This window comes from Coregonus lavaretus (genome assembly GCF_964263955.1).
Source record: "Coregonus lavaretus genome assembly, chromosome: 7".
In the NCBI taxonomy this organism is placed as follows: domain Eukaryota; kingdom Metazoa; phylum Chordata; class Actinopteri; order Salmoniformes; family Salmonidae; genus Coregonus; species Coregonus lavaretus.
The window spans coordinates 17,930,987-17,951,931 of NC_139994.1; the positions used below are offsets into that span (position 1 = coordinate 17,930,987).

Genomic DNA, 20,945 nt, shown 5'->3' on the forward strand with positions numbered 1-20,945 from the left:
AGCAATTTATAGATGGACCAGTCATGGGCTCCATGGCATTACACACCAATTTGAGAGTTGGATACATAAGGCAATAGAATTGTCATAACATTAAGTGACGTTGTTTTCTTTTATGGTGGTGTTCTGAAGCAATAGGCCCTATAATAAATCCCGTGCATTGGTAGCCTATCACATGACTGCAGCGCTCTTTGCTCGCTGGCACTCTCATCTCTGTCTGACCAGAAGGCAGCAGCAGTCACTGGCTTTGTAAACATACGTGCTGCGCTGCTTTGTTTCGGAACCGCCACCATTGTGGGTCTCTCTCTAGCCATGCCATGGATATTTTGTGGCAATATCAGTTCAGGATAATTTTGCTAGGAGACTCGACCGTAGGGAAATCATCTTTGTTGAAGCGGTTTACAGATGGAATTTACAGCGATGTAGCGGATCCAACGGTCGGTGTTGATTTTTATGCCCGTTCGCTAGACATCGAGCCAGGGATTAAAATCAAGCTTCAACTGTGGGACACGGCTGGACAGGAACGATTTAGGTGAGATGCGGACAATAAATGTTATACTAGGCCTATCTATATCTGTTATCAATAATCTGTTGACAAGATCAACTAATTAATTATTTCCATCAGTATAAATTAGCCTATATGGATCAAATAACTAAAACGCCTCAGCCCTCACACAATCTATTGTGGTCGGTTTACCATTTTGGCGAATAACAGTGGAGGAAAATAATCGTTTTCATTATCTCTAGTCATAACCCACAGAGAAAGGAGGTCAGTCATCGTCAGTCATTTTTCACCCTACGACTGTAATAACGGAGGCCGTTACTCCAGTCTCCATCATAAAAACAGTCAGCAAATTGTGGCGCATCATCAGTTGCATTCATTCACTGATGATGGGCAACAACCTCGCCTTGATATCGTTTTCTGTAATACACTAATGAAATATCCCTTTTTAATACAATGATAAGAAGGTTTTGATGCCTGTCTTTGGATGAATGACAGTCAAATCCGGTTATTCTGCAAGTGTGGTTTGTTGCTGATGAGATGGCCTGTGAATCAGCGAGGCATGTCTCTCTCTGTTACATACATGTAGTAATGTGTCTGTATGTAGCCTAGTCTGCAATGCCTAGGCAAATACAGTATCCATCCAGGAGCCAGTATAGCTTGTAGTTGAAAAAAAGATGTAAACAACATATTTCATTCTCCACTGATGTAGTCTCAGATACAGTTCCTCTAAGAGCATTAGAACTGTGTTTGTAGACTCTGCTCTCAGATCTCCCTTTCCTCTTGAAGCTGAACCTGGATGTCTCTGACAGAATATTATGGAAGAAAGACTGTTTTCCAATAGGAGGTTCACAGTAAACACCTACAAGAGATTCTCAGTGGCATGAAAGAACTGTCTCTACAGGTCTGTACTGTTAGTTATCATTCCTTAGTTTGTAAGCCACAAGGGATGTTTTTCCCTGGACCTGCAAGGAATCGCGGATATTGTTATGCTGTTTTGGTTCAGGGTTACAATGAGATTCAAGTCAGCATTGTTTAAATTCACATTTCACTATGGATCAGAGCTGAATTGTAACATCTCGTACTCTCCATCTTCCAGGTCCATCACCACTTCCTACTACCGTAACTCAGTGGGCGGGCTCCTCGTGTTCGACCTGACCAATCACAAGACCTTCGACCACGTGAGGGAGTGGCACAAGGAAGTGAGCGAGCACATCCTGCCGCACCACATGGTCTACATCCTGATTGGCCACAAAAGCGACCTAAACAAGGACCGGAAGGTGACGCGGGACGAGGCTGAGCAGCTGGCGGCGGAGATGGGAATCCGCTATGTGGAGACGTCGGCTAAGTGCAACAGCAACGTGGACCGGACCTTCGAGCTGCTCAGCAGGGACATCTATGAGCTGATGAAGATGGGGGAGATCACCACGAGGGACGGATGGGATGGGGTGAAGAGCGGTCTCACCACCAGGGTCCTGTACCCGGGCGAAGAGGACATTGAGGTGGAGCCGAGGGAGAAGAGCTGCAACTGCTGAGAGACTGACCCTCGATCCCTGACCCCTGACCTCATCAATGGTCATGTTCATTAGGCACCAAACGGAAGAAAATGGATTGGAACAGAGAGGGACTACCTGGAATTGTCCAATAAGAAACACTAATTTATCTTTTCCGTTGCGAAACGTTTTAGAACGTGTTCCCTAATAAATACGACGCATGTCTCCACTGTTGTTCCCCCTCTCTTATCTCCACAAGTATCTCACATCATCTCACAGTTTAGTCAGTTTCCCATTGAAACTAAGCCACGGTCTAAAGTGAGGCCCTTGTCCTGTGACATCATCGTCACGCGTCCACATGTCACCATATGCTTAGCGTAGCTAGCCTGCCTTTCCCCTCTGTATTAGTTCCTACAGAGGTCAGGATGGGGCTGTTTTCTGATGGGAGTACATGATACACATCCTGTAGTACACATCTTGATGTGACTAAAGCTTCTCTACGAACACTGGTGTAAATCCTTGCAGTGGACAAGCATCATACATGTACATGCTAAGCCTACACAGTTTAGCATCACCTGGGTAGCTTTGGGCCCAGTTAGGTAAGGCAGGCACAGAGGCTGCGTTTACACAGGCAGCCCAATTCTGATGTTTTGCACAATTATTGTTATTTTGACCATTGAGAAAAGGCCTTTTGCCAATAATTTGGCAAAAGATCACATTTGGGCTGCCTGTGTAAACGCAGCCAGAGACACCTGTATGACAGCGATCAGGCCTTGGGGTATTCCAGTACGTATCCTATTCCTTCCTGGCAGCATCCTATTCCTTCCTGGATGCCCTTTGCTGCCGCAGGAGTTATTGGATTCTTAAGCAGGCAAGGTCTTTGCTGGTGGACTATGCATTATTGCGGTCTGGCATCACTCCCATTACGTTGTTGTGGGTTGACGTCTGTCTGGCTAAGTGTGTGTGTGTGTGTTTGCGTGTGTGTGTTTGCGTGTGTGTGTGTATGTGTGTGTGCCGTTGCGCTGCCTGCAGTCCCCTGAGACTGTACATCATGTCTGGTATGGTCAGTGGTAGAAAAAGTACCCAATTGTCATACTTGAGTACAAGTAAAGATATCTTCATAGAACATGACTCAAGTAAAAGTGAAGGTCACCCAGTAAAATACTGCTTGAGTAAAAGTCTAAAAGTATTTTGTTTTAAATATACTTAAGTATCAAAAGTAAATGTAATTGCAAAAATATACTTAAGTATCAAAAGTAAAAGTAAAAGTATTCATAATTTCAAATTGCTTATATTAAGCAAACCAGATGGCACACTACAGCATGCAGACATCATTGACAAACAAAGAATGTGTGTTTAGTGAGTCCTCCAGATCAGAGGCAGTAGGGATGACCAGGGATGTTCTCTTGAGAAGTGTGTGAATTGGACCATTTTCCTGTCCTGCTAAGCATTCAAAATGTACTTTTGGGTGTCAGGGAAAATGTATGGAGTAAAAAGTACATTATTTTCTTTAGGAATGTAGTAAAGTAAAAGTAGTCAAAAATATAAATAGTAAAGTAAAGTACAGATACCCCAAAAAACGACTTAAGTAGTACTTTAAAGTATTTTTACTTAAGTATTTTAAACCACTGGGCATGGTTAGCTCTGGTGTTAAAAGTTCATTGATAATAGGCAAGGAGAATAAACTGTACTCTATATGTGTCACCACCACCACCCCTCCCCTGCTAATATGGTCCTGTAGACTACTTATCTATGTAATTGCACATAAGCCAAATCAAGTTAATGTTGCTTCATGTTGTGGACTTCCTACTTCAGAGCAGATGAGTAATGTTTTCTATTTTAATTTGTTTTACATCATTTGTAGAACATTGCTGAAGCCACAAACCCTTTTAATGGTAGCCACTTGATGATTAGTAGATTCTTTGAATCAGCTGTGTAGTGCTAGGGTAAAAAAACAAAACGTGTACTCCTTGGGGTCCCGAGGACCGCGTTTTGGAAATGCTGTGTTATTACATTATCTGGTTGAGAACATGACATTTCGGCCCTAATGGCCTCCATGCTCCATCAGAATGGTTCCAATATCAAGACAGCCAGAATCTTGCCTTGCTGTGCCTATAGGCCCTTTCTGCCTGCAGATAGGCACAGGAAGATAACTCTCTAGTTTCCCTAGACTACTATCTCCATACTGCAAACCCCAGTGCAGATAACAGTTGCCCTGAGACTGAGACTTGGCTGTAGACTGGTGTTACCATGGCTCAGGGTCTAGATAACAGCTCACTTTGCCTGGTCCCTCCTCCCTCCCATCCTCCTTCCCCTCAGCTTACCTTGTCCACCTCTCACCAGCACCACACCCTGCACACACTGTAGATGACAGGAGAGACATTGTGCATTCAGCAACTGTGACTTTATGGGATATTGGGTTCTATGTTGGTTTTGTGTTCCAGTGGTCATTGGGCAAGGTCCAGCAGCATATGGCCTGTATCATGGTCATGTGACTTGACTTGTTGAAAGGAATGTCTAACTAACTAATCTTTTGGGAGCCTTTACATACATACTGGTAAACAACCTACAAAGCCTCAGCATACAATTTATTGAAAAAAATATGTGTTTGTCTACATACCGTACTTATGTTTTGCCTCTTACTTTACAAAGTCTGATGCAAACATAGTTTAGTTGTTCCTGTTGTTCCCACACTCATCAATGTTAACCCTGTTTATAGTTATGTCGTGGTCAGTTTTTCAGCTCTACTAACCATTCACAGACTTATTAAACCTCTGTTATCACAGGTCATAACCCCATTACAACATGTCTAATTTCTTTCAAAGTTAAATCAGTTGGCTAACCAGTACATATGACAATCAGATGTCTGTATTGATCCATGTTCTTGTTACGGTAAGAAAGGACACATCCACAAAGATAAAGCAATACCGAGGCCTAGGGAGGGGAGACATGCCCTTTAAATGAACTAAAACAGTCTTGCCTGGGAATGTATAGAAATTGAGAATTATCTTTTTCAGACATGGTTTCAGAGGTATGATAATGTAGGCCGCTGTCTGTTTGGTCATCGCAATTCAACTCCTTTTGAAAAGCAGCAAATATTTCCATTCTAAGCCACAAAGGGAGTTAGAGTCAAACCATGTTCCTTACAGTATGTACTGCTTCCTTTTTTCAGCTTCCTGTGTCATTTATAACAGGGTTTATTTTGTACAGTTGTATTGTTTAGGCTTACAATAATGATAATATGTGCTGTAATACAGCTGCTTGTCAGTGAATGCAACCTATTCCTGAGCACTGACTTTCATAAGGATTCTTGTTGGCTGTATTGTTACATCAGATATGAAGAAAACAGGAATTAGGAAGCTGTGGTGATGATGATGCCAATGATGGTCTATGAACAATGTGTATCTAGAGAAAGGCCCATGTCACTGAGATGGAGCACCAGCTATATTCAACAGCCTATTCAGGCTAAAGGACTTGAAAGAAGAGTTTGAGCTTGGTTCTTGGATCTTGACACGTTGCCAGTAGAACTAGAAAAGTTTCGATTTTAGAGCAGAAAAATTCTAAATAATTGATGCTTTAGAAAGTGTTCAGTTGATTATAAATTATAAGTGGCCATTTTCTTTGTGATGATAATAATATCATAATACTGTAATCTGAATACCAATCGACAAAACAATCTAATTAAATCTGTACTATCCAACAGGTCCTTGATAGTACAACAACATATCACAAATCACTAACGTATTTTACTTGCAAATTAGTTTTTTTGGCAAGCCAACAACTAGACATAGCAGCACAGCAGCATAGTTGATGCTTCTATTTTGCCTCTGACTGAGTCCGATCACAGATTACAGCTTGACGAAATAACTGTTATTTATTTTATATTCTAAATGTTCTGTATAAGGTACTCTACTGTTAAAGGGTATTCAATCAATAAACAATATTATGTCCATGGTGCCATATTGATTGACCATCTCCATGCCAGGGTTATGGTGCCCTCTTTTGTTAAAAAAAGAACTGCATACCAGACCCACTTAGCTGAATCACAGTGCAAATAAAATACTGAACTTCAACTAATAAACATACAACTCTGTATGGAAATAATATTGGTGTGCTTTCATTTTCATAAGCCTCTGTTGAAAATCACAACTGTTAGTTGGCATAACTGATCAATAACTAATCAATAACATCAATAACGGATTAATATCACTTGTGGAAATGAAGCTGTTCACTGATATTGCTTTCACCCTCCGCTCCTGTCCAAGCTTACCTGTAGAAACCATATATATACTTATGGTAGAAACATCTGTGGTTCTTAACGAATCATCTGGAGGGAAGAAATGCAGATACACACACGCTAAATGTGCAAATTCATTGAAATGACCGTGCAAATCACTCTGGCTTTGTAAGCAGTCAACATTTGTGATTATTTGATATGTGGTGAAAGATTAAATAAATGTTATGTTAAATGAAAGAAAGACTTAATGCATTTATATGATCAGATCTTTTAAAAGTTCATTCTTTAATGAAAGTGACAGTGAAGGTACATTTTGTAAGGGAGGGGTCGAAATGTACACAATTGTTACCCGGAGGAAAATGGGCAAGGGTCATGCTGTCACATCCACTCCCGCTCCCCCTCTCCAGCGCTCGACGTCGCCGGTCTACTAACCACAGGACCTGGCAACCCATCGTTACGCACACCTGGCAACCTTCATTACGCACACCTGCGCCTCATTAGGCACACCTGGACTTCATCACCTCCCTGATTACTTCCCCTTTATATAGCACTCCATTGTTATCACCCACCAGGCAAAATTGTTTATGTTTCCATGTTTAGATGCTTTTCTTGTTTTGTATCATTCAATGTTCTTCGTCATTAAACTCACTAACTGCACTTGCTTCCTGACTCCCTGCGTCTACGTTACAGAATATTGCCTCACAGAATGGAAGCAGCAGCCAACCGAGACATCTCCCAGATGGTCGGCGAACAGGGAGACCTACTTCGCCAACACCACGATCAGCTGGCGCAACTGGGGACGGTGATGGATGAGGTCCTCCGCGTTCTTCAACATCTAGATCTTCCCCAAGGGGCGTCACCCCCAACGAGCGGAGGATCATCTACCATGAGTCGACCCAGCAAGCCAGCACCCCAGCCCATTCAGCAGTCTGCCCAGGTCAGCGATGTCCGTTTGTCCCTTCCAGACAAATATGATGGGACTCCATCCAAATGCGGTGGCTTCCTCCTCCAGTGCTCCCTCTATTTTTCTCATCAAACGGGAGCCCCCACCACAGAGAGGTCCAAGGTTGCCACGGTTATTTCCCTGTTGACCGGGCGGCCGTTGGAATGGGCTACGGCCGTCTGGGAGAGAGGAGAGGAGGAGCTGGGTTCCTATGGGAGGTTCATGGCTCTGTTCAGAGGAGTCTTCGATCATCCACCGGAGGGCATCCCCCCGACGAGTGGCTCCAGCCGCAGAACAACGCCGGCCAGAGGACGGCCCCCAAGGGTGAGGAGCGGGCTGGTCCGGATGGGGGAGATGGAAATCCCGGACGATGTTGGGCTCCAGGATGTACCCCTCCCAGTCCACCAGGTACTGGAGCCAACCCCCACGACATTGGGAGTCCAGGAGGGACCTGAAGGCATAGGTGGGGGTCCCATCGATGTCCAGGGGAGGCGGAGGGGTGTCTTGGGGGACGGTGATGATGAGGAAGGGAAGGCTTTCTTGGTGCATGGGTCCCACGGTGAGGGTGAGTGGTGCTGTGATTTGCGTGATTGTACTGGATCCCAATGGTCGATTATCCAGGGCTTGGACCGGAAGAGGAGAGCGGGTACGAGGTGATGTTCAGGGAGGAGGCGAGGGTCTGGTCGATGAAATTCCCCACGCCACCGGAGTCCCTTAGGGCTGTAGCGACAACACATGAAGGACAGCCATCCAGTGAAATGGAAACCAGGAACCATTTGGCGGAAAGTGATAATGATGGAATACTCATGCCTACCCCGGGAGACAGATGATCACGGGGCCGCCCTTCTGCCTCCGTGGACCCCGGATTGGAACGCACTGGACACCGCTGAAGCTGGTTCCCCTCCTGGCCGCAATAGGAACAGAGCCTCAGCTGTCTCCGGCAACGCTGCTCTGCCACGGGGAGTTGTGTGGCCCCTACCTCCATGGGTTCAAGCTCTGCCTCAGAATGGCCAAAGGAGGAGGGCAAGAGGCGAGGGGGGCGCTGGTGCTCCCGAATATGTTTGTCCAGACGGATGGCCATCACGATGAGCGCGTCCAAGGAAAGGTTGTCGTCCCGGCACACCAACTCTGTCTGGACCTCCTCGCGCAGTCCTCTTCGGAATAGATGCGGAGCTCCGGCTCATTCCATCCGCTGGAGGCTGCCACGGTCGGCAAGGTGAGGGCGTACTCCGCAGTAGTCTGGGCACCCTGCCGGAGTTGGAGTAGTCGCTCACCTCCCTCTCTGCCCTCCGGTGGATGGTCGATGACCGCCCTGAACAGAGCCATGAACCTCTCGTAGGAACCCAGCTCTTCCTCTCCTCTCTCCCAGACGGCCATAGCCTACTCCAACGCCCGCCCGGGCAGCAGGGAAATGAACATGGCAACTTTGGACCTCTCAGAATTTGGATACTTGTCCAGGAGGGACAGTCGGGCATCGCTGTCCTGGGCGGACTGCAGGGTAGGCTGGGGGGCTGGCTCGCTGGGACGACTCATATTAGGAGGCCCTCCGCTAGGTTAGTATTGTGGAGTAACTAGAATGTTGTTGATCCATCCTCAGTTTTCTCCTATCACAGCCATTAAACTCTGTAACTGTTTTAAAGTCACCATTGGCCTCATGGTGAAATACCTGAGTGGTTTCTTTCCTCTCTGGCAACTGAGTTAGGAAGGACGCCTGTATCTTTGTAGTGACTGGGTGTATTGATACACCATCCAAAGGTTAATAACTTCACCATGTTCAAAGCGATATTCAATGTCTGCCTTTTATTTATTTAATTTTTTTCACATCTACCAATCGGTGACCTTCTTTGTGAGACATTGGAAAACCTCCCTGGTCTTTGTGGTTGGATCTGTGTTTGAAATTCACTGCTCGACTGAGGGATCTTACAGATAATTGTATGTGGGGGGTACAGAGATGAGTTAGTCATTCAAAAATCATGTTAAACACAATTATTGAACACAGAGTGATACTATGCAACTTATTATGTGACTTGTTAAGCACATATTTACTCCTGAACTTATTTAGGCTTGCCATAACAAAGGGGTTGAATATTATTGACTCAAGACATTTAAGATTTTCATTTTTAATTACATTTCTAAACATTTCTAAAAACATAATTCCACTTTGACATTGTTGTATTGTGTTTAGGCCAGTGACAAAAAAATCTCATTTTAATCCATTTTAAATAAATGGTGTATATAAAACTAGGCTACACTGCATTATACACTGCAATGGATAGGCTAACCCAATCATGAGCCCTGACCTGCTCTGCTCTTGCTGATGTTAACCCTTTCGTGCTGCCTAACCAATGGATGTGCTGTGTACAGTGGCACTTCAGTAGGCGAGTCAAAGGCTTCTTCAGAAAATATGTTTTTATATGTTAAAAAATGTAATATCTGTGTATGCGGACTAGGCCTACTGATGTCCTGTTCAGTTTGAGAGGGAGAGCGCAAAAATGAGAAAGAGGACCGGAGGTAAGCTTGCTACTGCTATAATTGATTTGAATAATACATTTAAAAAATGCCCATAACAAAGCTATTTATCAGGTTTATTGACCTCACAATAAGCCATTTTTATATAATTTACATTACTATAAAGTGGCAGCCGCAAAGAAGGACAGCACATGGCTGCTGAAAGTAGGCTAATTCCAGAAGGCCTAATTCATTTAAACAGTCTTCATTTTAATTTGACATTAGGCTACCTACAACAAGAGGTGTTGGACTCTATTTATTCCTATTCAAGAAATAAGAGGTAGGCCTACCTGTTTGACAGATTAAATTATAGTCTACTATCCATAGATTTTGTCAGCCAACTCCTTCCATCACCATGCACACCTTAAATATCTCAGTGTCAATGAAGAGCTTGGTGTGTTAAGTTAAAACCAGGGCTCGAATTAAGAGGGTATGTGAGGGTGTGAGAGTACTGTGGCTTTTCTGAAAGAAGATGGCTAAAAGCATAGGCCTACCCCTTGTTAGGTTAAGATTTGGGGAAAAAATGAAATGAACCTGATTATATAAAGCAATCTATAATGACGCTTTAGTCTGCAATGCTTTATGCTAGAAACAAGCTGTAAAATGCAGGGGAAAGATGTGACTCCAATGCATATGGGATTTATTTAGTCTCTATGACATTCAAAGGCTGCACTACAACCTTCTATAGCCGAGGAGACACAAAAAGTACTTTGCTTGAGAAGTAATGTGTGATTCTGTCACTATCAATTGAGGTTCAACATTTCAACAGGCTATTAAACAACATACGAACTCTAAGTCAGTCAGGAGCAAGCCAGGTAGCCTAAGAAGGAACGAAAATTAATTATTTAGGCTATATTATTATTATTTCAAGGCTATAGCCTGCTATTTAAGAAACAAATTGTGACACATTTGTGACATGATACAGGCTGGCAGGAGCGCTCAGCATTTCAAAAACACATCAACAACAGCATTTCAACAATATGCCTATACATTTCGCATTTAGGCTGTATAAAATGAAAAAAATCCTTATTAAGCTAAACAGTCATTATACAGTGCATTTGAATGAACTTTCAGAAACACGAGTTTGGCAGTCTTTGGTTTGAGGATCATGCGGTAAACTATGCATGCGTAGTTTGTTAATTTAGCCTAGCAGATGCTCTTATATTCCCATGCCATAATCACAGTCAACACAAATCTATTTTTAACAACAATATCATGACAGTTTCCTAAATGAAAAAAAGTTACAAGTGCATATAGGCCGACCTGATGATATGCGGCTGCTGTGTTAAATAACAATTGCATTTTTCTCGAATTATTTGACGATCTGATACTTCAGTTGTAACTCGTTCGGTTGCACTACATTTTTACAGTTAATAGACAACTTTAGCACTGTTCCAAACAAAGGACTATCCTCTTTTTTTAACAATAGCCTGTATAGAAATCACAACATGCGCTCATTCGTTGTCAAGCTCTGTTGTGGTATAAAAAAAATATTCTGCATGTCGCCAGTCATGTAAAATGACGTAGAATTGCATGAATTGCGTTTATAAAAGGCATTTTTTTTCTCAGACCTCAAGTAAGATGATAGATTCATGCAGTGCTCTTATTATAATGGGGTTATTTTCACCCCTACCCTTGTCGGTGGTGATCTGCGAATCCACAACCTTCTGGCTGCTTTGTCATGTAATCCTTACAAAAAACTGCATTTCTAAGGCTCTGGTCAGTCCTATGAGTGAGGATAAACAGTAGAAATGTCCTCTGCTATCCACTTTATGTTTTAATTATTATTTTGGGTACAGGGGAGGGTCACTTTTTTTTTTTTTTTCAAGGGTTTAGGAAGGGCGTGGTAAACATATATTTTTCTGAAGGGAGGGCCATCCATTATTATTTCATAAAGGTCCGATTGTTAGCTGAATTTACGCAGCAGGTTTGGATAATTAGCGTAGCAGGTTATGAGAATTAGGTTAAGTTTAGGAAAAGGGTTAGGGTTAGCTAAAAGCCACAAAAAGCAACTTTTGAAGTTAATTTGACAAATGCTGGATCCCTTCTAGCCATTACCCTAGTGTTACTTCCCAATCATCTCTAACTTCTCCTGAAGTGTGCACTTGTTCCCTTCATTGATTTGAAAGTAAAGTAATGGTATCTGGAACCGCTATTCTTTAATTTGCAGGGAGTAGTGAACGAGTACACACTTCAGGAGGAATGAGATGCAATGGGGTAAGGGGTCTATTTGGAACAAATTTACAAGCCGATGAGCTATCGTGGGGACCAATCAGAATGTAAACTGTTCAACCTATCTATCCCATGATGCTTTGCGTAAGGAAAAATTACAGCTAAATGCATTTAATTCTATTTGATTCATCAATATTATTCGTTGTTTTGTCAACTAAAATATGATTTAAATACTTAATCTAACTGGAAATCACAAACAGAATATGTTTGGTAAAATAAATTAAATGTTCTTCCCTACCCTGACTGAAGTCCCTATGTCCAATGATCAGATTGTAAAATCTAGCCCTAACTTACTAAAAAGGGCTTCTGCTATGTTTAGCACAGGAAGGGTGGGGATTCACCACTCTTCTTGCGGAATCGATATCAAGAGATTTCGGAAGCATAATTTTTACTGACCGGGGCTGCGAATGATCGTCAATCTTTGCGCCCCAAATATTTGTACAAAAAAAACGAACCGTAAACATAATATGTATTGTTTCTTTATATTGCGACGCCCATACTAACACAGATCTGTGCAACTGGTCGACAAAAAATGTGCAGTTGCAAAAGCAGGTCATAATCCAAATGTCATAATACTGTGAAATAAGTGATGATTGCTGTCATAAAACATTTAACAGCGATTTATTGTCAACAGGCTTGTGTTTATTTTTGACCTATTTTGGGGGATGTAGCATGCATGACTGGCGAGCCGCGCTATATCTCAGGAAGTGTAACTGCACGAAGTGCGCATGCCCAGCAGCTTGTAGGGATGTGTTTGACTTCGTAAAAACGGTAAGGAAAATCTAAACGATGGCTTTGTGCTGTTAGGTTTATTCGGCTCATAAAGGCTAACTAATTTATATGCGAGATAATGTCTATCTCTACGTAGATTTCGGCATTTTAAAGGGGTAACACCCCGCTCTCTCCGAATGGCGGGTCAACGCCGTCGCGGCGTTGTTGTTTGGTGTACGTGCTGCCGCACAGGGACGTAATTTTGAGGGGGAGCGGAGAAAAGAAAAAGTAGAACGGACGCACGTTATCGTTGAAACAAGCGGTACGTAACCGCCGCCACGCTGTAAATCTCAAGGTGGCTAGTAACAGCCCAGCCCCAGGTTACATGAGCTCCAAACCGCTGCCCAAAGTCCATTACTTTAGCTAGCTTAGCCATCTTGCTAGCTACAAGCCGCTACCTTGCTAGCAAAGATAGCCACACCAGTACACTGCATGGGTGTAGGCCGTTCATATACACATCAGTGGCGTAGGCTATTCGGGCAAATGGCGCTTTAGCAGCTAGTTAGCTATGTTCCACCTGATCTCCTGACTGTAACTAGTGCACTGCCCATACCCACAGAAACGTTGCGTGGAGAACAACTGAGTGCAAACTTGCTGTACATATATTTTTTAAACTAGTAACGATAGTTAGTTAGTTAGCTAACGCAACGTTTCTGTGGGTATGGGCAGTGCACTAGCAGTAGTTACAGTCAGGAGATCAGGTGTAACAATAGCTAACTACTAGTTAAAAGTTATGCATAGCAAGTTTTCAGTCAGTTTTTCTCCTCACCTTTTAAATTTGTAGGGACCACGTAGGAAAGATAGTTAGCTAGTAACCATGTGGCTTTCAATGAGCCCTATGCAATGCCCCCCTTTCTAATAACTATGACATAATAACTGAATACCCCTGGAGGTTAAAATGAGCTGAAACCATACAAACTGAGAGGCAACTGAACTGAATCTGTTTATGGGCATGGTCTTCCCTAAAACCATCTTATCCAGATTCTGCCTTGTCCTGTCTGTCCTCCTGTATGTGTGTAGTCTTTATCACACTCACATTCTTCTAATCTAGCCTACAGTTGAAGTCGGAAGTTTACATACACCTTAGCCAAATACATTTAAACTCAGTTTTTCACAATTCCTGACATTTAATCCTAGTAAAAATGCCCTGTCTTAGGTCAGTTAGGATCACCACTTTATTTTAAGAATGTTAAATGTCAGAATAATGGTAGAGAATGATTTATTTCAGCTTTTATTTCTTTCATCACATTCCCAGTGGGTCAGAAGTTTACATGCACTCAATTAGTATTTGGTAGCATTGCCTTTAAATTGTTTAACTTGGGTCAAATGTTTCGGGTAGCCTTCCACAAGCTTCCCACAATAAGTTGGGTGAATTTTGGCCCATTCCTCCCTCCTGACAGAGCTGGTGTAACTGAGTCAGGTTTGTAGGCCTCCTTGCTCACACATGCTTTTTCAGTTCTGCCCACACATTTTCTATAGGATTGAGGTCAGGGGTTTGTGATGGCCACTCCAATACCTTGACTTTGTTGTCCTTAAGCCATTTTGGCACAACTTTGGAAGTATGCTTGGGGTCATTGTCCATTTGGAAGACCCATTTGCGACCAAGCTTTAACTTCCTGACTGATGTCTTGATCTGTTGCTTCAATATATCCACATCATTTGCCTTCTTCATGATGCCATCTATTTTGTGAAGTGCACCAGTCCCTCCTGCAGCAAAGCACCCCCACAGCATGATGCTGCCACCCCCGTGCTTCACGGTTGGGATGGTGTTCTTCGGCTTGCAAGCAACCCCCTTTTTCCTCCAAACATAACGATGGTCATTATGGCCAAACAGTTCTATTTTTGTTTCATCAGACCAGAGGACATTTCTCCAAAAAGTACGATCTTTGTCCCCATGTGCAATTGCAAACCGTAGTCTGTCATTTTTATGGTGGTTTGGGAGCAGTGGCTTCTTCCTTGCTGAGTGGCCTTTCAGGTTATGTCGATATATGACTCGTTTTACTGTGGATATAGATACTTTTGTACCTGTTTCCTCCAGCATCTTCACAAGGTCCTTTGCTGTTGTTCTGGGATTGATTTGCACTTTTCGCACCAAAGTACGTTCATCTCTAGGAGACAGAACGCGTCTCCTTCCTGAGCAGTATGACGGCTGCGTGATCCCATGGTGTTTATATTTGCGTACTATTGTTTGTACAGATGAACGTGGTACCTTCAGGCGTTTGGAAATTGCTCCCAAGGATGAACCAGACTACACATTTTTTTCTGAGGTCTTGGCTTATTTCTTTTGATTTTTCCATGATGTCAAGCAAAGAGGCACTGAGTTTGAAGGTAGGCCTTTAAATACATCCACAGGTACACCTCCAATTGACTCAAATGATGTCAATTAGCCTATCAGAAGCTTCTAAAGCCATGACATCATTTTCTGGAATTTTCCAAGCTGTTTAAAGGCACAGTCAACTTAGTGTATGTAAACCTCTGACCCACAGGAATTGTGATACAGTGAATTATAAGTGAAATAATCTGTCTGTAAACAATTGTTGGAAAAATTACTTGTGTCATGCACAAAGTAGATGTCCTAACCGACTTGCCAAAACTATAGTTTGTTAACAAGAAATTTGTGGAGCGGTTGAAAAAACGAGTTTTAATGACTCCAACTTAAGTGTATGTAAACTTCCGACTTCAACTGTATTTGTCACCATTGTACTCTTCTTTCCTATCTGGGGCCTTCAGTAAGCTACACTGGGAGAGGAGTCAGGATGGCACAAACCGAGGTGACGACAGTCTCCATGGGGGACCTGATGGTGATGAAGGCTACTGAGGAAGAGGATGGTGATGACAACGATAGCAAGACACAGGTCATCCTCCAGCTACAACAAATCACAACAGGGTAGGTACACACTGATGTTTACTTGGGCCTGATAGGGGAAAAGAGGACAAGACTAGTGTAACAGAGTTGGTTCGGTGAACCACACTCGCATGATGGGTCCCTAAGCTAATTGCCTAGGCTTTAGGTTAGTGAGTTAACAGTCTTGTGGCAGGCAGACCCTGCTTAGTTTTCATTTGTTTTGTGATTCACTTTCCGTTGCAGTATGGATGAGTCGGGAGAGGCAGACACAGCTGTTGAGGCACACCCAGGTAAGTAACACACACACACACACAGTCACACACAAACAAAGCATATCATAAAACGTGCACGTGTGTGTGTTCCTTGAGAAGAAACCACAGTTGACGGGGAGGACGTGGAGTTGGGCTATCCCATCACATGTGGAGAGTGTAAAGCTGTGCTGCTGGTCAAGAAGTTTGTCTGTCCTGGAATAAACGTCAAATGTGTCAAGGTTAGTATTGTCATGGTAATTGTATTTTCGACAGAAATCATAAAGCTTTTCAAATGCTAGTGTGCAGAGAAGGAACAGCTCAGACTGCCAGCTTTGGTATACTTATGAAGAGTTTTACTCCTGTTTGTACAATGTCAGCAGAAGAGATTGTGAGAATGTCACATACCGTTTGCCTCAACAATGCCTTAGACATCAGTTGAAAGTTTCTCATTGGCCAGTTGTTTCTTTGCTGTCTCCTTTATGATAAGGTGATATAGGTATCTGTTTTGTAATCCCAGTGAACAGATGGTTCCTTTCTACACTCTCTACCTATTATGTCTGCCCCATACAGTATGAAGACCAGCTGATCAGTCCCAAGCAGTTTGTCCACATGTCTGGGAAGGCTACACTGAAGGACTGGAAGAGAGCTATCCGGATGGGCGGGGTCATGCTCAGGTGAGGAGTAGAGTTGACCGGTCCCAAATCAACCCCTAGCCTCTAGCCCCTACCCCCTATGCACTTGTGGAGAGATCTGAGATCATTAGATAGGCAAAATGCCTATCTCTTAGGCATAAGAGGTAGTCAGGAAGTTAGAGAGGTGGGCCAGAAACTGGAGGGTTGCAAGTTAGGATCCCAGGTCTGAAGGGAAAATCAACCCAAGCTCTCTTTCCTCACTCTCATCCTTTATCTAATCATCTCTCTCCTTCAGGAAGATGATGGACTCGGGGCAGCTAGACTTCTATGAACACAGCACTCTGTGCACCAACACGTGTCGTAGCACCAAGTTTGACCTGCTGATCAACAACACACGCTTCCCCCCAGACGGCAGTGGCCTCACCACATCCACCTCCTCACAAGGTGAGACCAGACACGCCCCTTCCTGAGGGCTGTAAAGATCTCAGATTGTCTGTGGCAAAACAATTTAAAAGTTTGTCTGGCAGTTATTTTCGGTAAAGAACCTTTTAATCCTATTTTCTCCCATTTATCTCCTTTTGAATTTGTGAAATTTTAAGGCATGTCAATGAACTGTACATTTTCATTGGGATAGATATATATATATATATATCACACACACACACACGTTTGGAATACGTTATCAGTCAATAAGCATCCAGGACCGGAACCATCCGTTTTTTGTTGTGTATTGAATATTGTAAGTAGTGTAGCTAACCATGTCTCTCCCCCTGTTGAACATGTAGCCCAGGTGGTGATTGGTAATGGTGGCCAGGTTGCCATGACAACAGAGGAGAGGTCAGAGGTTCTGACCGGAACAGTGGAGTGGAGTTCAGGGGCCGTAGCAATGGAGACGACAGAGAAGAAGGAAACCAGTGAGATATCAGGTGAGTTCTTCACCCAAACAGCTCCCGTTCGTGACTATATACTGGATTTACACTCTCAACTCTGAAGTCAAATAGTTGTCTGGGCATTAGTCTTGTATTAATCTTAGCTTCATACCTGGGTCAAATACTTGCTGTTGGGTGCGATTGATTTAGATCGCCCGGTAAAATGAAACCAATGGAATAATCCCCAAAGTGCAAACTCCACCGACCCTGCATGCCGGTCAAGCTAAACCAACCACATCTCAAGTATTTGAAAGTATGTGACACATATTTGACTTTAGGTCTGCTTGGCATGCGACTGGATGAATTCTTTCTCACCTCTCTCACACTCGTATCATTAACTGTGACTCAAATGGCATATACCCTACTTTGAATTTGAACTTTGAACTCTGCTGTGTCCTTTATGTTCCCCCAGAGGAGACGTTGAACTTCTGGAAAGGCATAGCTGACGTGGGCCTAATGGGGGAGGTGGTGGACAACATCAGGACAGAGCTGCTGGAGATGCTGAGAGGAGTGCAGCTACGCAGCGAGCAGGCTGCCATGCAGGACGCAGGTGGGTACTGGCACCTAGGACACAGGGGATAGGGTACAGGTCATTTCTAAGGGTATATGCATGGTGCCACACAGGTGCAATGTTGATTTCTGTTGATCAAGTCTGGGGATGAAATATAATGAGGAGTAATGTAAAGACTAGATTATGGGTCTTTTGTGGGGCAACCAAAAAATAAGCTACATATGTCTTGTTGAAACACATTTAATGTCTTTGATTAATTGATTGACTGATGGATGTGTTGTTACTGACCATGTGATTGATTGCCCACTGATGGATCTCAGATTCCTGTCTGGTAGAGGTGGCAGTGTTGAGTAACCTGGCCCAGGTGTTCGGCCTGCTGGACTCGGTCAAACACATCCTGAACGTAAGGAGAGAACAGACTGACCCTGGAGAGGAGCAGGTCCTTAGCACACTGACCAGTGAGTAATGATCAATTCAGTAACTTCAGGCAGAGGAAGGGAGATTGAGATATGTAGCCTAGTAAAGTATTCCTATGATGTTTTGGATAATTTCAATTTTAGTCATATCATTTAATGTCAATGGTTGGGAAACCAAAAATGTAATTAAAGTCTACATTCAATAGCAAAGATAGACCTGAATTGGATATTGCCTCAAACAAAAACTATTCACTTGCTAATTGATACAGTGGATTACTGTAGCGCACCATCTCTGAGTCATTTCTGACCTCTGACCTGATCTCCACAGACCTGGAGCTGCAGCTGGAGGAACAGAGACGACAGCAGCACGCCAGAGCTCAGCTCTGCCTCCCCCAGCCCCTCAACAACATCAGCCACACCCCAGGAGGCAAACCCACCAAGCCCAAGGCCAAACGCCCACGTCTGCAGCGGCCAGCCTCCACCACCACCCTCCTCACCTCCTCCCTCTCCCAGCCCCAGACAGCCACCTTGCAGCCCCAGCAGTTCACTATCCTCTCCCCCATTTCATTCTCCTCCATGGGCCAGCCCTTCTCCCTGTCCGGCCTGTCAGGCCTCCCAATGGCCACACTGGGTCAACAGAACAACACGGTAACCCTCCACACTCTGCCTGCCGGCGCTCAGACCTTCACCCGATATATCACCACCATGGTGGGGGCTGATGGCAAGACGGAGACCCTGACGCTGCACCCTTCCCAGGGGCTGACGCTGGTGGGCACCACCTTCCAGGACCCCAATCAGCTAGGAGGAACCATGATGAGTCCCATGGAGCTGGTCCAACTCACCCAGGGAGGGGTGACCGACGGTGGGGAGATGATGGTGGAGCAGCCCATGGGCCAGGTTGTGGAAGGTGGGACAGTGGTACTCCACCAGGAGGAGATGGGGATGGTACAGGAGGGATTGGTGGAGGACAAAAGCCAGGCACACACCACCGTGATTGAGATCGACCCCGCGCCGGGCAACAATGACCAGACCATGGGGGCGGCGATGGAGCTACAGCTGGCCCAAGAAGGAGAGGCCGAGGCTGGGGAGGAGGGCTCTGCCATAGTGGTCCATGGTGGGATGGAGGTGACCATGGTCTCGGAGGGGGTTGAGGGGGAGGGGGAGGGAGGGGAGGCGATGGGGATGCAGGGGGAGTCGGAGGATGCCCAGGGGGAGGTGCTCGAGGCTGGGCAGCAGAGCCAGGTAGAGGGAGTACAGCTGGATGCTAATGGGCAGATCTCAGGCCTAAGGATAATGGTGATCGAGGAGGAGACTCAGGAAGAGGACAAGGACAAATGACCCAGCTCTGCTCTGCAGACAGAGACAATACCCTCTCCTCCCTCTGGAGCCATATGAGACAGTAGGTATGGACTAGCCTGGTCCCAGATCTGTTTGTGCTGTCTTGTCAACTTGCTGTGACAATGATCGTAGGAGCTGGCAAGATGGCACAAACAGATCTGGGACCAGGCTAGGGATGGACTCATGGACAGAACATAAAAGAGCAGGCAGACTCGTGGAGTGTACACAGCTGCCAAAGACCTAGCCTTCTTAGAGTAGCTGTGGTCCTTAGAGCTGGGTCAAGGCGTCCCTTATTTTCATTGTTGTTTCGTTAGTTTTTATTAAAACAAAATTACAACACAGCCAGGCACACTATCTTATATTGTTTGTTTTGTAACGCATTTGGATGACTTCAACTTGAAGAAGACATCTAAATACACTTTAATTGATTTGATTTGATTTGATTTGATTTGATTTAATTGCTGCTGTAAGTGTCTGCTAAAAGACTCAAATGTAATGGTACCTATATTAGTGTTGCAGTATCATTCATAACAACCTTCATAACACATTTATTCAACATCAGCCTTATGTACACCCCCTTCAAGCAAAGTGTTACCCAACTGCTGCCTAGAACAAATAACAAAAGTTCTTACTCAGTTTCTTTTACTCATAATAACAGACACAGAAGTACAGTGCTGAGACCGAAATTAATAAATCCATTCAATTATTTTGGTCAATGAATGTGAACAAAGTTGCAGGGTACATTTTAAGTTAACTTAAATCTGTAATGACCTGTTCTGTAGCTAACTTTTCAAGCCTTGAGTTAACAGAGGGTATTTCCATAATGACTTTGTAATCTGATTTAATAGTATTAAAATAAAAGACAAATCAATTGGTGGTGGTGTGGTGTGGTGGTTGGGAGCGCACTAGTCATGTTCTGTGGAGGAGATCCAAAGGAGAAGATGGAGATGCATGGATCGGACACACCCTCTTAAAGTCCCCCTCCAACATCACCAGGCAAACTCTATCCTGGAACCCGCTTCCCTCAAACTCAACTCTGGACCTCAAAGCCAGTTCCACTGCGTTATTTCATTGTTCCCCTCCAATCAGTGTTGCTAACTTAGCGACTTTGTCGCTATATTTAGCGAGTTTTCAGACCCCTCAAATCTAGCGACTTTTTCTGGTGTTATTTGAGACTTTTGGAGACTCTGACGTGATAGCACATATCGTTCTTACTCTTCTCAACGAGCAGCGGGTGCTTTGTTACCCCCGTCCCAAAGCACTCACAGGCGGCCCAGTCCTCGCGCAGCAGTCCCTCCCAGCTGCAGCCAGAGCAGGAGATGTTCACCCCTCCGCGTCCA

General features: G+C 44.2%; 2 protein-coding genes across 3 annotated transcripts; both read left to right on the forward strand.

Annotated features, from left to right (window-relative positions):
* Positions 1–308: 308 nt before the first annotated feature.
* On the forward strand, positions 309–2,034 carry LOC311133014 (ras-related protein Rab-39B-like; the record flags this gene model as incomplete). Its single annotated transcript, XM_084166434.1, has 2 exons — positions 309–529; positions 1,599–2,034. The coding sequence occupies exons 1-2, from the start codon at positions 315–317 to the stop codon at positions 2,032–2,034; spliced, it is 651 nt and encodes a 216-aa protein (XP_084022560.1). The 5' UTR covers positions 309–314.
* A 10,596-nt stretch (positions 2,035–12,630) lies between these two features.
* LOC311132844 (glucocorticoid modulatory element-binding protein 1-like) lies at positions 12,631–20,451 on the forward strand. Of its 2 annotated transcripts, none has more exons than XM_084166198.1 (10): positions 12,631–12,683; positions 15,414–15,570; positions 15,772–15,818; positions 15,900–16,018; positions 16,350–16,453; positions 16,707–16,855; positions 17,197–17,337; positions 17,753–17,890; positions 18,172–18,309; positions 18,596–20,451. In XM_084166198.1, exons 2-10 carry the CDS (start codon positions 15,440–15,442, stop codon positions 19,603–19,605), a joined length of 1,977 nt encoding a protein of 658 aa, XP_084022324.1. In that variant the 5' UTR covers positions 12,631–12,683; positions 15,414–15,439; the 3' UTR covers positions 19,606–20,451. The 2 variants fall into 2 exon arrangements, with proteins under 2 accessions (XP_084022324.1, XP_084022323.1); XM_084166197.1 differs by lacking the exon at positions 12,631–12,683 and adding an exon at positions 14,880–15,011.
* The last annotated feature ends 494 nt before the right edge of the window (positions 20,452–20,945 follow it).

What these genes read in the sequence shown, in the direction of transcription:
- LOC311132844 (XM_084166198.1), top strand. Translation starts at nt 15,440, where the DNA reads ATGGCACAAACCGAGGTGACGACAGTCTCCATGGGGGACCTGATGGTG. An exon ending in CTACAACAAATCACAACAGG is followed by an intron (nt 15,571 to 15,771) that starts GTAGGTACACAC and finishes TTTCCGTTGCAG; the next exon opens with TATGGATGAGTCGGGAGAGG. An exon ending in AGCTGTTGAGGCACACCCAG is followed by an intron (nt 15,819 to 15,899) that starts GTAAGTAACACA and finishes TTCCTTGAGAAG; the next exon opens with AAACCACAGTTGACGGGGAG.